The sequence below is a fragment of the Theropithecus gelada genome, unplaced genomic scaffold, assembly GCF_003255815.1.
Source record: "Theropithecus gelada isolate Dixy unplaced genomic scaffold, Tgel_1.0 HiC_scaffold_15987, whole genome shotgun sequence".
NCBI lineage: Eukaryota > Metazoa > Chordata > Mammalia > Primates > Cercopithecidae > Theropithecus > Theropithecus gelada.
In genome coordinates, this window is record NW_020257754.1 from 595,401 (window position 1) to 611,736 (window position 16,336).

Genomic DNA, 16,336 nt, shown 5'->3' on the forward strand with positions numbered 1-16,336 from the left:
CGGGAGGCTGAGACAGGAGAATTGCTTAAATCTAGGACGAGTAGGTTGCAGTGAGCTGAGATTGCATCACTGCACTCCAGCCCGGGCTGCAGAGTGAGACTCCATCTAAAAAAAAAAAAATTTGAAAGGGAAATTCTAAATTCTTTGCCACTCATCATAGATTTTTTTGGGAGCAAAAATCCTTGAATGGTATACCTGGATAAGACATGAACACTTTAAAAATACAGTCCTGCTTTGTTACAGGCTCCTGCAGTCATCTTTATTTCCTTAAATCTTTTCATGTAGCTAGGGAGTTTTCTTTAAGATTAGGTATCTACAGAGCAGAGATGGTATAATGTACATATATTTGAACACTTTCTCAAAATACCAACTTGGTCCTTATAGCCAGGTATAAGAGCTGTTACTGAATTTTTTTTTCTTTTGCTGATTAAACAACTTTTATTTTTATTTTATTTATTTTTTTGAGATGGAGTCTTGCTCTGTTGCCCCAGCTGGAGTGCAGTGGTGCAGTCTCGGCTCACTGCAACCTCCATCTTCCGGGTTCAAGCGATTCTCCTACCTCAGCCTCCTGAGTAGCTGGCACTACAGGCATGCACACCTCACCTGACTAATTTTTTTTTTTTCAGTAGAAACGGGGTTTCACCACATTGACCAGGCTGGTCTCAGCCTTCTAACCTCGAGTGATCCACCAGCCTTGGCCTCCCAAAGTGCTAGGATTACAGGTGTGAGCCACCATGCCTGGCATTAAACAACTTTTAGAATGATTGTTTTCATTTACTTCAGTTGGTAAAGCAACTTTTTAAATAAGTAACTAAATGTGATTTGAATTTTACTTCTCCTAAAGTTTTACCAAATACATTTTACAATCCCCAGATAACTTTCTATTAACTGGGGCAGTTGAACAGAGGAACAGAGTGCTTTGTAAAACAATAAGCTCTCTATTCATAGAAGTGTTTAGGCATGCATACTCGCCCCACCATCCCTCCAGATAATCATATTCAAACAAGACTGTTGTGTAATGGCTTTTTATGGTTTATTGGAATTTGGAGAAGTCAGTTATTCTGATTTTATGAGTGACAAATTTTCAATTAGAAATGCTGTAAATTGTAATTTTACTAATTTTGGCTTAATGCCAGGTTTTTTTTGGGGTGGGGGGCAGCTTAATATTTCCTTAAATTTAATTGAAATCTCTGTGAAAGGTAGTTTGTAGAAGAATGAGTCATATATTGATTTGTGGTATCATTTTATGTAAATGTAGAATATATCTTATAATTTAATATCTAACATACTAAAGCAGGTAACCACCTTAGATCCCCATGGGAAAAATTAGTTAGATCTTTTAAGCTCTCAAATAAATATAAACTACTGATTTTATTTTTTCCTGACCCATTGAGAAATTTCCTACATGTTGAGAGATTTGAATAGTATATAGTCATTTAATAACAATTGAATAGTTGTAGTCATTAGGGCTAAGAAGTAATTTAAGGAAACAGTTTGACGTACTTTGTATTTTTTTCCATAGACTTGCACAGTAGTAATCAATATAGCAAACATTTTTTGAAAACTTATTGTGTGCCTGAACACGGTACTAAACACTTTGCATTCCATTTCTCATTTAGTCCTCACAATGCCATGAGGTAGGTGTTAGTATTAATTTCATTTTACAGGCTTGGGATGATGGATAAACAGCTCTGAATGTTGGGCTTTATATTTTGTAAGTTTTGGTTTTTTCCAGATTGGTTAATTCATATTGATCCTATGTTATATCAGGCTTTACAGTTTTTTTTTTTTAAACATATATTTCATTTGATATTGATTGATGTGCCATGAATGCCCAAGTCCAGATTATGTATGGATATATGTTCTGTAGCTCTCTACTTCTTTTCATTGATAATCATTTTTGTTGTTTTATAGCAGCCACTAACCTAAGACATATGTTCTCCCTGTGTCCAATTCCCCAAGTCTCACAAAAAACCTATTCATTTTTTAAAACATTAACAATGTATTGCAGTACTTTGAAAATTAATTCAAAATTTATATCAGCTTTTATTTTGCTTCTAGACGTGTAAAGCCAAAGGCTCTCCTCTCTCCATTACTGCTGGAAAAATAGCAAAATGTTTCCTTTTGATCATTCTGGCTCAGTATCATCATTAGCTGTTGCTCGTGTGTAAATAGTTTATATTTTTTCTAAATAGTGTAGTTCAAACACAGTAGACCAAATATGAGTGCTGTCTTACATAATTTTATTTCTAAAATTGTTAGGCAATTAGGGATAGAGCTACTGTAACATTCTGTCTTAAGTTTATTTTTTATTAAAATGATAATATTGTATTTTTTCTTTTATTTATGATTGGTTTTTGCATTGCTGCATGTTATTTTGAACACCTGGCTTTCTTCATTGAACAACTTGATTTCTTTTAATCCATGTGAAGACCTTAGTATTGAGTTATATTTATGTTATTTCATTAATGCTTTTGTTTATACATTTAGCTTATTTGATTAAGGGTAAGAACTCCTGTGCTTTTTTTAAAACCTTTCCAAAACCAAATAGAGAAATTAGTGATTTGTATATATTTCTTTTTGTCTGTTTTAGGATGGCTACAATAGACTAGTTAATATTGTGCCAAAGAAACCACCACTGCTAGACAGACCTGGTGAAGGAAGCTACAGTAGATATTACAGTCATGTTGATTACCGAGACTATGACGAGGGCCGCAGTTTTTCTCATGATCGAAGAAGTGGTCCACCTCACAGAGGAGTATGTAAATTTCCCCCATGTACTAATTGTTATTTCTTATAAGTTTAAAATTAATGTAATTTTAAAAATTTATGTGACGGCCATGAAAGCAGTTGAATAAACACTTTCTGCTTGATGCTCTCATGTGAATTGCCTGCTGGAGCTGTCAGATGGGACCTAGTAGTCAAGAATCTTGGGGTGCTGGACAAAGTAGGTAAGCACTCTGGGTGGCACTATCTAAATGAAATTAATTCCAACCAGCCTGCTTTTTTTTAATCCCCTAAAATTGGCAGGGATTTGCAAAACCATTTAAAGGTAATCTATTGTCTTGGTACTTAATAAGTGATGGGCAGGTGGTTACCATTTCTTACTAGATGACCTACCTTTCTTTTTTTTTTTTTTTGAGACAGAGTCTTACTCTGTCACCTAGGTTGAAGTGCAGTGGCGCGATCTTGGCTCACTACAACCTGTGCCTTCTGGGTTCAAGTGATTCTCCTGCCTCACCCTCCCAAGTAGCTGGAATTACAGGCACGTGCTACCATGCCTGGCTAATTTTTGTATTTTCAGTAGAGACAGGGTTTCACCATGTTGGCCAGGCTGGTCTCGAACTCCTGACCTCAAGTGATCTGCCCGCCTCAGCCTCCCAAGGTGTTAGGATTACAGGAATGAGCCTCTACTCCCAGCCTAAAGTCTGTTTATTAACTGAGATTAGAAAGCACTCAAAACATTGTCATAGGAAGCAATTTAAAGATGTTAGCTGGCTGGGTGTGGTGGCTCACACCTGTAATCCCAGTACTTTGGGAGGCTGAGGTAGGTGGGTCACCTGAAGTCAGGAGTTCAAGACCAGCCTGGTCAACATGGTAAAACCCTGTCTCTACTAAAAATACAAAAATCAGTCAGGTGTGGTGGCAGTTGCCTGTAATCCCAGCTACTTGGGAGGCTGAGGCAGGAGAATTGCTTAAACCTGGGAGGCATAGGTTGTAGTGAGCTGAGATCGCATCACTGCATTCCAGCCTGGGTGACAGAGCGAGACTTTGTCTCAAAAAAAAAAAAAAAAAAAAAAAAAGTTAGCTGCTATTATTATGATTACAACTTGTTTCTCTTGAGCATTCTTAATAATCTAGAAGTGTGTATTTAATGTTGCAGTAATCTGTAATTGAACTTAATACTATTCCTTGATGGAATTCCTCTGTCCCACCTTGCATGTTTTCAGTATTCCTCAGCTAGGTTGTTATCCTACCTTTTCTCTTTTTTCTCCACCTTTTCTCTTTCCCCTCCTCTCCTACTGTATAATATGACTATTAACAGTACATATTCAAACCCTGTTTATAAAATATTTTGACCTCACTTTGGCTGTTGGAATTAGTTTTCATATTTTACGCTTGAAGAAATGGAGGTAAGGTGATTTACTCAGGATGGGTATATATGGGAGTCTGGTTTTTCTTCCGACTGCGTCATAGTGACCCCTAACAATTCCAAAGTTGTCATGAGACTATTCAATGTTTTCTTGTGTTTGTTTCTAAAGTTTGGGGTTTTATAGCTTTCTTACTTTTCACAGAATTGATTTTTATTTTATTCAGTTTTTGTATGTCATGCTGTTTCTTTTTTGTGGCCCTCATATTTACTTTATTATTAAATTTTTATTTTGTTTCAGTAGCTTTTGGGATTCAAGTAGCTTTTGGTTACATGGATGAGTTGAATAGTGGTGAAAGTTTGAGATTTTAGTGCACCCTCTCATTTGTTACCGCTTTTATGAAAATGCTATGTGAGTTTTCTATTCATTGGACCAGTTTGTATTTGAAATCTCATGAAACTGATTTTTTTTTTCCTAAAAACTTGTAGCATAATAGAGCTTCAATGGCAGTTTTTTCTAATATTGTTACCAGTTGTATTTGTCTTTATACTTTTGTGTGTATAACTTTTTTTTTTTTAATTCCCTTCAAACAGACAAGCAGGCTTGTGATCCTTAAGACTCTCATGACACTAATTCTTATCTAGAGTTCAGTTATGTAATGCAAGCAGATTACTTGATTTAATATTTTATTATTGCGGTTAAGTTTCGAATTGTGTTTATATTTAATATTGAGATGGAAAATGATTATATTTTATTTATATAAGAATAGGGTATGTGATGCTAAAGAGGAAGATTTATTTTAGATGAATCCATTTTCCTGATACATAATTTGCATATTGTATTATTCTATGTATAATTTTATTTATTTATATTTTGAGATAGCATCTCATTCTGTTGCCCAGGCTGGAGTGCAGTGGCACGATCTTGGCTCACTGCAACCTCCAGCTCTTGGGTTCAAGTAATTCTCCTGCCTCAGCCTCCCAAGTAGCTGGGACTATAGGCACACACCACCGTGCCTGGCTAATTTTTGTAGAGATAGGGTTTCACCATGTTGGCCAGGCTGGTCTTGAACTCCTGACCTCAAGTGATACACCCTCCTCGGCATCCCAAAGTGCTGGAATTACAGGCGTGAGCCACCATGCCCAGCCAATTCTATGTGTAATTTTAAAGTAATTTGGTGTGGATTGCTATATGGTTCTTTTTGATGCACCTTTGCATATATGTCTGTCTTAGAGAACAGAATGTGCTTTATTTGATTAATTTTAAATTTATTTAAACTTAACTAAATTTAAATCTTATTCTGATACAGATTATCAGTAAGTGACAGTTTCTTATATTGTTTCCAGTTTGGTTTTTAATTGAAAATAAGGTGAGAAAATAAAACTTGAGCAGGAAAATGGGAAAGTGGCAAGTTTTTCATTGGGCTTGAATCTGAAAATTAGTGAGAGAACTTGACAGAAGGAAAAATGTGAGGTTGAGAAATGTGTGCTTTATTAAATTTAGACTATGTCCTCAAATAGCCCTTTACTGTTGTGATATTGATATATGTGTCTTTGGCAATTAGGTGGTTTGAGTCTACCAAATAAATAATTTAAGCATTTTAATAGAGATAAATGGTACCACAGGTTCTCAGTTAGTCTACTCTTTCAGTTGTTGAAATGGATGACTTGTTGAATGTTTTTTCCTTTTTATGCCTTTGAAGTTGAGGGAAATTTAGACTAGTTTCTGATAGTGTTGTTAGATATATCCCACTTGTCCAAAATAATGTAAACAAATAGCTAAGTAGCTTTTTTATGTTACAGGATGAATCTGGCTATAGATGGACAAGAGATGATCATTCTGCAAGCAGGCAACCTGAATACAGGTAAAAGGATAAAAATAATAGCATAAGTACTTTGATACTTGACTCATCGAGATGTCTGCTTTTGAAATATAGACTCAAGCACATAGATGAAATATTTTACTGGGATTTTAGAGTTTGAAAGCAACAAGCATTATATTCTTTATGTGACTATGCAGTATAATAGCACTGATAACTAGTGTTCCACATAACTTGGCATTTTGTAAATCATAAAAAATATATTTAAAAATATTTGGGCCTGGTGTGGTGGCTCACACTGGTAATCTCTGTGCTTTGGGAGGCCAAGGTGGGCAAATTACTTGAGGTCAGGAGTTCGAGACCAGCCTGGCCAACATGGTAGAACCCCGCCTTTACTAAAAGTACAAAAAAAAAAAAATTAACTAGGCATGGTGGTGGTCGCCTGTAATCCCAGCTACTCGGGAGGTTGAGGCAGGAGAATTGCTTGAACCTGGGAGGTGGAGGTTGCAGTGAGCTGAGATCATGCAACTGCACTCCAGCCTGGGCAACAGAGTGAGACTCTGTCTTTAAAAAAAAACAAAAAACAAAAAACTATTGATGTAATTTTGCAAGTTAATTATTAAATTAATGTGTGGTATGGATTATGAGGTTTACTTAATTAGAACTTAATTTGATAGGTTTGCTTAATTAGAAAGTAAGGCATTTTTTCAGAAGTATTCTGGAAATACTTGGGTTCTTACAAAGAGTATTGTAAGGCATTATCTCAGTTTCTTTAATAAAGTTCTTTTGGGAAACACATTTTGCAAGGGCCTCCATCATTGTTGGCTTTGATTACTTATAGAGGGCATCTAATAGAATAGTTGTGGGAAGGAAACGATGGACACATTTAAATCGATTGATAGTTTTTGTTTTTAAATGACATCACAGTGGTGGTATTGGAAGTTGTAAAAGGAGCCTTGTAAAGATTTCTTATGAACTATCAGGGAAAAGAACCCCAGTCTCATAGAGAGTGGCAAGGCATCAACTGTCACAACTTCATAGATGCCAAAAGTAGACAAGATTCGGTGAATCAGAGCAAGACAGATTTTTATTCACAGCACAGCAGTCAGCAAGAGGATCAGGATTGTAGTGCAGGTTCCCTGTCCCCAAATCCCACAGGGCGATATGATAGGCAGAGATGGTGGCTATGCACACAGTGGGATACACTGTGGCTGTGGAACCCAGGGTCAAGAGCTTGGTACCTTTTGTAGAAAGCAGAAAGCAAGCTAGTCCTCTTTTCCCTGGGAGTGACCTGCCATGGTAGTCACATTGTGGTCACCTTAACCTTTTTAATCGTCTCTGTAACCAGCCTCAGAAACTGTTCAGTGTCAGTGGATAGTTTGGTCTTGGAATTTGACATACATGGCAATTATGTGCAGGGACATTCAGAACCCATGGCAGACTGTTTCTTCCAAAAGAAGTAATAGAACAGATGCTGAAAAAAATGCTTTGATAAAATTCATCACTGAGTAGTTATAAAAATAGCCAGCTGGGAATGGAAAGAGAATTTCCTTGACTGGGTAATTGGGCATTTGCTATACTGAGTAGTAAAGTTAGAAACATTTGCTTTAAAATCAGAACCAAACAATGACACCTAGTCACTGCTTCCACTCAACATGGTAACAACCCCTACAGTAAAGCGAAAAATAAATAAGTTGTAAGAATTAGAATGAAAAACACAACTATTTAAAGATAATATAATTATGCAGAAAATCTAGGAAAGTCTATAGACTACAAGAACTATTAGGAAATTAGCAAGGTTCAATGTAATAAGATCAGCTATCAGCATAAATTAGAAAATTTGTTTTCAAAATACTTTACCATAAAAACTGTAATGAATAATAGGAATAAACACACCAAAAGTGTATGAGACCTATATAAGGAAATTACAAGTCATTTCTAAAGGAAATAAAAGTAAATCAGAGTAAAAGGAGAATCATGACATCCTTAGCTAGGAAGACTCAATGTCATATAAATATCAGTTCTCCTCAAATTAAGGTGATAATTTAATTTGGTTCCAGTCAAAAATCAAAATTTTTTTATTTTTTATTTTGCATGGAAGTTGACAAGTTGATTTTTAAAAGTAATATGAAAGAGTAAAGGGCTAAATGGCAAAAATGCCTTGAAAAAGACGTGAAGACTCAAGATACCATATGTGCGTAATTATAAAGCTGTAGTGATGTAAACAGTGTTGTACTGTTGATGTCAAATAGACCAGTGAAACAGAATCTGCAAATAAATCTAAATATATCTGGAGTTTTGGATATAGTAGCAGTGGCATTACAAATCCAATGGAGAAAGAATGAACTTTTCAATAAATAGTGTGCTGAGATAAATATTTAAAAAACGTGACACCGGAGCCTGATATATCCAGATAATGTCTGATATAATTAAGACCTATATGAAAAGCAGAATTGTAAAACACTTTGAAAAATTAGATCATCTAGTGGCTTATTTTTCTCCTCCAAAGAAATATCTGCAAATAAATTTATTTTAACTTAATTGTTTTTATTTATTTTTATTATTTTTTATTTGTATAATTTTAATGGATACAAGTGCAGTTTTGTTGCATGAATATATTGTGTAGTGGTGAAGTCTCGGTTTTTAGTGTATCCCACCACTTGAATAATGTATATTGTACCCATTAAGTAATTTCTCATCCCTCAGTCGCCTCTCACCCTTCCAAGTCTCTCTTTTCTCTCATTCCACTCTCTATGTCCATATGTACACATTATCTAGCTCCCACTTATTAGTGAGAAGTGAGGACATTCAGTCTCTGACTTTATGTTTCTGAGTTGTTTCACTTAAGATAATGGCCTGCAGTTCCATCCACGTTGCTGCAGAAGACATGATTTCACTCTTTTTTATGGCTGAATAGTATGCCATTGTCTGTATGTACTGCATTTTCTTTATCCAGTCATCCATTGATGGACATTTAGGTTGATTCTATATCTTTGCCATTGTGATTTTTCAGTTTGTAAAATAACAGTTTTTATGTTAATTTTATTTTTCTCTTCCTGTCTTTTTTAAAAAAACATTTTGTGTATGCATATAAAATTTCACATAAATGAAATAAAAACACATATATAAATCTCTCATCGCCACAGCCATGATAACATCTTGGTATAAATTCTTCCATATTTTTCTCTATATTCATAAACATTTAGGGTTTTTGATTGTTTAACTGAGTCTTTTTTGTTGTTTTTTTTTTTGGAGACAAAGTTCTGTTGCCCAGGCTTGAGTGCAATGTTGTGATCACGGCTCACTGTGGCCTGAAACTGCCAGGCTTAAGCATTCCTCCTGTCTTAGCCTGCCAAGTAGCTGGGACCACAGGTGTGCACTACCATACCCATCTATTTTATTTTATTTTATTTTTTAACTTTTTTGTAGAGATGAGGTCTCACTTTATTGCCTCAGATGGTCTTGAACTCCTGGGCTCAAGCAGTCCTCCTGCCTTGGTCTCCCAAAGTGCTGGGATTATAGGCATGAGCCTATAATCCAACCAAATTGAGTCTTTTTAATGGCCAAGTAATAGTTCATGGTGAGGATATGCCAAATAATTTAGCTAGTCACTCTGTTTACAGTACAAAACAGTGCTGCAGTAAATTCTGGTACATAATATTTTCATGAATTAGTACTTTAGTTTTTATAAGATAGGTTACTAGAAGCAGAATTTCTGGGTCAGTGGGTATATATATGTATTGCAAATATTAATAGATGTCAGTTTGCCTGCTAAAAATGCTTTTACACATGTGTTTTATTTGTTTTTAATAAAAATCTTAACATTTTAATTTGAATAGTTTATTTTTCTTATTTAATGTAAGTAGTTTGAAATTTCCTTTAAGTAGTGCCATAACTGTATCCCATGATTCTGATATATAGTAATTTACACAGATTCTGACATACTGTATTCTAATTATTCTGTGATGATAGTGTTGCCCCTGTACTGTAATTTTACTTTTAAAATCCATGATTATTAATGGTTCATTAGTTGGTCAGCTTCCATAACTATACCATGGGCATTAAAACAAGGTATATTCTCTGTTTTCGGGGTATGGAGTTAATTCTGGATGGTATATTCATTCATTTATTAAATATTTCTTGTGGTGTTTGATGTGTCAGATGTTCTTCTAGTCTTTGGGAATATAAAGCCTTCAATTTCATGTAGCCTACATTTTAATATGAATTATACATATTTAACAAATAACAAAACATAATTTTTACGAAGAAAAAGCAGGGAATAGAGAGTATTTGTATTGTCCATATCTGCCTATGTCTTCACTTGATGTTTGAGTATCTTCAATAATGTCTCAGGTTTTATGCTATCACAGTAGCTATAGCTTTTACTGCCTGGCATCTATCTGGCTTCTGTAAGCTGGTCTCTATATCAGGTGGGCTCACTGAAGCTTTCCTACTTGAAAGACTTTGTGAACAGAAAATAGCTGTTGTTGTAGAAAAAGATTTAATGCATTGTAAACCATGCAAAGAGAATAGTTGTATCTGTTGGTAATGTTCTGAGCAATTAGGAAAGCCATGTCAGTGTTTTTGTTTCTGTCAGTGGGGTATACAAAGTGATTCTTTGTCCTGTAGGAAGAAAATATTAAAAGATTTGAAAAACTGACCAGGGACGATGGCTCACGCCTTTAATCCCAGCACTTTGGGAGGCTGAGGCAGGTGGATCACTTGAAGTCAGGAGTTTGAGACTAGCCTAGCCATTATGACAAAACCTCGTCTGCATTAAAAATACAAAAATTAGTCAGGCGTGGTGGCACACACCTGTAGTCCCAGCTACTCGGGAGGCTGAAGCAGGAGAATCACTTAAACTCAGGAGATGGAGGCTGCAGTGAGCTGAGATCACCCATTGCACTCCATCCAGCCTAAGCAACAGAGTGAGACTCCGTCTCAAAAAAAAAAAAAAAAAAAGAAAAGAAAAATTGCGAGAATAACTGAAAGAACTCCTGTAACCCTTCACTAGAGATTTCATCAATGTCTCCAGAAATGCCCCCAGTAATGTGCTTTATAGCAAAAAAATTTAATCTGGGCTCACAAATCACATTTTCATAGGCTTCTTCAATCTGGAACAGCTCCTTAGTCTTCCCTTGATTTTTATGGTTTAGTGTTTTTGGCAAGTTGTTTTTTTTCTTTCTCAGTTTAGGTTTGTCTTGTATTTCTTCATGATTAGAGATTAGGTCTAGGTTGTACGTTTTTGCCAGGACAGTTCCTGAAGTGATGCTAAGTTTTTTTTGGTTTTTTTTTTTTTGAGACGAAGTCTCACTCTGTCACCCAGGCTGGAGTGCAGTGGCGTGGTCTTGGCTCACTGCAACCTCTGCCTCCCAGATTCAAGTGATTCCCCTGCCTCAGCCTCCGTGTAGCTGGGACTGCAGGCGTGTGCCACCATACCTGGCTAATTTTTGTATTTGCAGTAGAGACGATGTTTCACTATGTTGGCCAGGCTGGTCTCGGACTCCTGACCTCGTGATCTGCCTGCCTTGGCCTCCCAAAGTGCTTGGATTACAGGCATGAGCCACGGCGCCCAGCCGCTGAATTCTTTTTCTTCCTATAGGCTGCACATGTTGTTGGTTTGTGCCCTTATTGGTATCTTTGACTTTTATCACTTGTTTAAAATGGAGTCTGCAAAGTTTCTTTACTATTAAGTTGTCCTTCCCCCTGAAATTGCTTTGTGTGGAGATACTTTGAAACTATGTGATTGTATCATTTCTTGTTCACTTTCAGCTGCTAGTTTTAGCATCCACTGATGGTTTTGCCCGAGTTAATTATTAATATTATGGACATAGTATTTATGTCCCCTCAAATTCATGTTGAAATCTTAGCCCCCCACTGTGATGGTATTAGGAGGTAGGCCTTTTGGGAGGTAAGATTTGGTCATAAAGGTGGATTCCTCATGAATGGGATTGGTACCTTATTGAGAAGAGACATAAGAGCTTGCTCTCCACCATGTGAGGATACAATGAGAAGACAACCATTGTCAAACCAAGAAGAAGGTCCTCACTGGACACCAGATCTGCTCGTACCTTGATCTTGGATTTCCCAGCTCCAGAACTATGAGAAATATAAATAGTTTGTTGTTTAAGCCTGTGATAATTTGTTACGGCAGTCCAACCCTACTAAACAAATATGATGGGTTTTAATGGGTGGTTAGCCCATTCTTTCTATATTTATTATGCTGGCGTTCTATTGTAAGGAAGAACTTTCTCTTCACCTCTTTACCCCCTTAAAACAGACAAAACTTTGTTTATGTATGTATGGACTAATAGATTCCTATTTTATTCAGTGGGTTGTAATTCATTGCTGTCACTATTTTGATGCTCAAATTTGGCCAGTGAGAGTCCCTTCAAGTTAGCTTCTGTGGTTGGTTGGTTGGTTTTGTTTTTCAAATATTTTCTTGTGACAGAATATATATGACACAATAAAGTATGCCATTTACGTAATTTTTAAGTACACAATTCATGAGCATTAATTCTATTGACAGTGTTGAATAGAATTAATTTAATTCTAGTGGGTACAGAAACCCACATTTGAAGTGTTTTCAACTTTTGGCATTGTGAATAAATGCTACAGTGAATATTGACGTACAAATATCTCTTTTGAGTCCGTGTTTTCAGGTTTTTGGGTACATTTGTAAGAGTGGAATTACTGAATCATATGGTAATTCCATGCTTATCTTTTTTGAGGAACCACCAAGCCATTTTCCATAGTGGCAGCACCATTTTACTTTCCTGTTAACAATGTAGAAGGTTCCCAGTTGCTCCACATTCTTGCCAATGCTTGTTATATTCCGTGTGTGTCTGTGTCTGTGTCTGTGTCTGTGTGTGTAACCATCCTTGTGAGCATGAAGTCGTATCTCATTGTGGTTTTGATTTGCATTTTCCTAATGATACTAGTGATGATGAACATCATTTCTTGTGCTTATTGGTCATTTGTATATCTTTGGAGTAATGTCTGTTTTGAGTTTTTTGATTTTTTTTTTTTTAAACTGGGTTTTTTGTCTTTTTGTTGTTGAATTTTAGGAGTATGATATTAAGCTATTCCTGATACATGATTTGCAATATTTTCTTCCATTCTGTTAATTGTCTTTTTGCTTTATTGATAATGTTCTTTGATGCACATTTTAAATTTTCATGAAGTCCAATTTATTTTTTTTCTTTTGTTGTTCATGCTTTTGGTGTCTAAGAATCCATCGCCAAACCAGGGTCATTTGTGTTGTTTTGACATGTCGACATCATTCTTTGGTCACCTCTTTCTGACACAAGATGTTTCAGTCTCAGGCTTCTCTGCCTCACTCTAAATGCAGGTGTTTCTCCAAGGAACACAGGCTTTCTGCAGTGGAGAGTGATTTTTTGAAGCCAAGAATCTGAACACACAGACACACACAGACTTTTACTTCTGCATTTATTTTTATACAGTGTTTGTATGTATTCATGACTATGAGATCATGGCAATACCTTTTCCTTTATTTCATACTTTTATCTCCTTTTTCCATCTGTGGGAAATCTGGCTCCCAGTTGTTAGGAGAGACAGTCCTCTGTGGGTGTCTTACACTTCTGCGCATCTTGCCGAGATATGCAAGACTCTGTTCACTCATTATTCAGGGTAGTTCTCAGAGATGTGTTTGTAATGAGCAATCTTGAAATGTGTTTGTAATGAGCAATCTTGAAGGCCAGAGTAATGTCTCCCTGTTTGTCAAATAGCAGGCTTGCTTATTGCTTGGTGTAAAAAGTTCAGTGTTCCTCAGTTGTGACCCACACCCACTGCATGTGCCACATATATCTAGGCTTCTATCACGTTACCCCTGGACGTGGTACCAGAGCGAACTGACACAAACATGCCAATGCTTGTGTTGCTTGCCGTGCTATGAGTGATAAAGTTTTTTTTCTGACCCGTAAGTCTGCTAGGATCCAGGAAACAGTAACAGTCTAATTTATAACCTTGTAGGTAAGATAAAGTCAAATTCCAGACCTGACACCAGTATCATCACTGTGTTTGTTCACACCCCTAAAAGTGGTTATTATTCTGACCACATGAGTCTTCCTTCTTGCTCTCTCCAGCACCATTTTAAAAATTAATTATTTAATTAAATTTTTTATTTTTATTTTTTGTAGTTTGCCACCACTGGGTGGGTATTACAGGGCCACCTTGCTTTCACACCATTTTCCACAGGCCTATTACTGGCAGTGGAACTTTATGCCCTAGCTGTTTTTTTTTTCACGTTGTTATGTGTTTCATGTTGTAGAACATTATGTACTTTATAAATCTAGCATACATGTATTAGTGGTTTATATTCAAATGTGTTTTACTAATGGAAGTGTAGAATTATTGGAAGCAACTGAATTAAATAACAGCTAATGGAACAAAAGAGCATGTGTCAAGTTTTCTGTCTTTTTCCCTGCTGCCCACTCCCCACTGCCCCGCCCCACTCTGAAAGTGATCACTTTCATATTTGGGTATGCCTGGTAAAGTTATCTACATTTCAAGTGTGTCATCACCTGCTCACCTTGTTTCTGTATTTACACAATGATTATAATGTCTTTTTTTTTTCAAAACATGTTTGTAGATGAAATTCAGAATATATCAGGATTTATTTCATTTCGTATCAAAGAAACATGTCATACTCTACCAAGAGTTAGTGACTTAGGATGAGTTGTTTTCAGGTCATTTTCTCCCCTTGTAGTTATGAGATCTTATAATAAACCTTAGTGGTTGGGTGCAGTGGCTCACACCTGTAATCCCAGCATTTTGAGAGGCCAAGGTGGGCGGATCACTTGAGGCCGGGAGTTTGAGACCAGCCTGGCCAACATGGCAAAACCCTGTCTCTACTAAAAATACAAAAATTAGCCAGGCATGGTGGCACATGCCTGTAGTCCCAGCTACTCAGGAGACTGAGGCATGAAAATTGCTTGAACCTGGGAAGCGGAGGTTGCAGTGAGCCAAGATTGCACCACTGCACTCCAGCTTGGGCAATAAGAGTGAAACTCTGTCTCAAAATAGAATAAAATAATAGTGATAAATCTTAGGATGGAACTGATTTAAAGTATTATATAATGTTTTAAAATATGGAACAAGAGTATCATCAAGTGGCCAATATACTTTATTTTTAAATACTAGGGGCTGGGTGTGGTGGCTCACGCCTGTAATCTCAGCACTTTGGGAGGCTGAAGTGGGAGGATAGCTTCAGCCCAGGAGTTCGAGACCAGTCAGGGCAACATAAGGAGACCCCATTTCTACAAAAAAAAAACAAAAAAATTAGTTGGGTGTGGTGGCATGCGCTTGGTACCTTTGGAAGCTGATGTGGGTGAATTGCTTGAGCCTGGGAGGTTGAGGTTGCAGTGAGCTGTGATCACAGCACTGCACTCCAGCCTGGGTGACAAGAGTGAGAACCTCTCAAAAAATTTAAAAAAAAAAGGCCAGGCAGGTGGCTCACGCTTGTAATCCAAACACTTTGGGATCCCGAGGCGGGTGGATCACCTGAGGTCAGGAGTTTGAGACCAGCCTGGGTGGCTCACGCTTGTAATCCAAGCACTTTGGGAGCCCGAGGTGGGTGGATCACCTGAGGTCAGGAGTTTGAGACCAGCCTGGCCAGCATAGCGAAACCCCATCTCTACTAAAAGTACAAAAATTATCTGGGTGTGGTGGCATGCTCCTGTAATCCCAGCTGCTCGGAAGGCTGAGGCACGAGAATCACTTGAACCTGGGAGGCAGAGTTGCAGTGAGCCTGGGCAACAGAGTGAGACTCTGTCTCAAACAATAAAAAATAAAAATAAAAAAAGTACTGGGGTACTTTTCTGTATTCACTTATGGAAATTTTTGATTAAGTAGTGTTGAGTATTTTCATACTTATTTTTTTAAAAATAGAGTAGATTTTCTGTTTAATTTTACTGTAGCAAGTTTTATCTTAGGCAATTTACTGTTTGACAGAGAACAATACTATAGAACATTTTTGGTTTAATTAAGTGGTGCAAATGTTTTTTGAGTAGTACAAATGTTTATATGTAGGGCACCATGCTTATATCACCAGCTTACCATCTAGAGAGTGAAATGAATGTACAAGTAGATAACATAATCTGAAATAGGGTGAAGCTGTATAAGTGCTCGAGGAAGACAAAGCAACCCTTATCCTGTGCTATGGTTCTAGAAAAAGTTCACTGTAGGAGCTTTATCCTATTAGCAGTTACTACTAAGAAAATATTAACTGCTGAGAAATATTAACCAGGTAGGGAGAGGAGGGGTAAGGTAAACTAATGAGATTGTAGTTTATTTTGTGTTCGGTGTAGAGGATGACTTTTAAAGATGACATTGGAGATTGAACAAGAAATTATGAATATCTGAATTGGAGAAGGGGAGTTGGAATGGGGAAAAGGGTTAAATTTGA

The 16,336-nt window shown here is 36.8% G+C and overlaps 1 protein-coding gene across 4 annotated transcripts in view; it reads left to right on the top strand.

The window, feature by feature from the left end:
- Positions 1-16,336, top strand: part of LOC112617272 (periphilin-1-like) — a 219,697-nt gene that overhangs the window by 116,720 nt on the left and 86,641 nt on the right. For 2 of the 4 annotated variants that reach the window (XM_025374008.1, XM_025374010.1), the window contains exons 3-4: positions 2,594-2,758; positions 5,894-5,955. In XM_025374008.1, the coding sequence (XP_025229793.1) occupies positions 2,594-2,758; positions 5,894-5,955 (227 nt within the window). The remainder of the gene's footprint in view (positions 1-2,593; positions 2,759-5,893; positions 5,956-16,336) is intronic. The other 2 variants (XM_025374009.1, XM_025374012.1) reach the window with 1 other exon arrangement.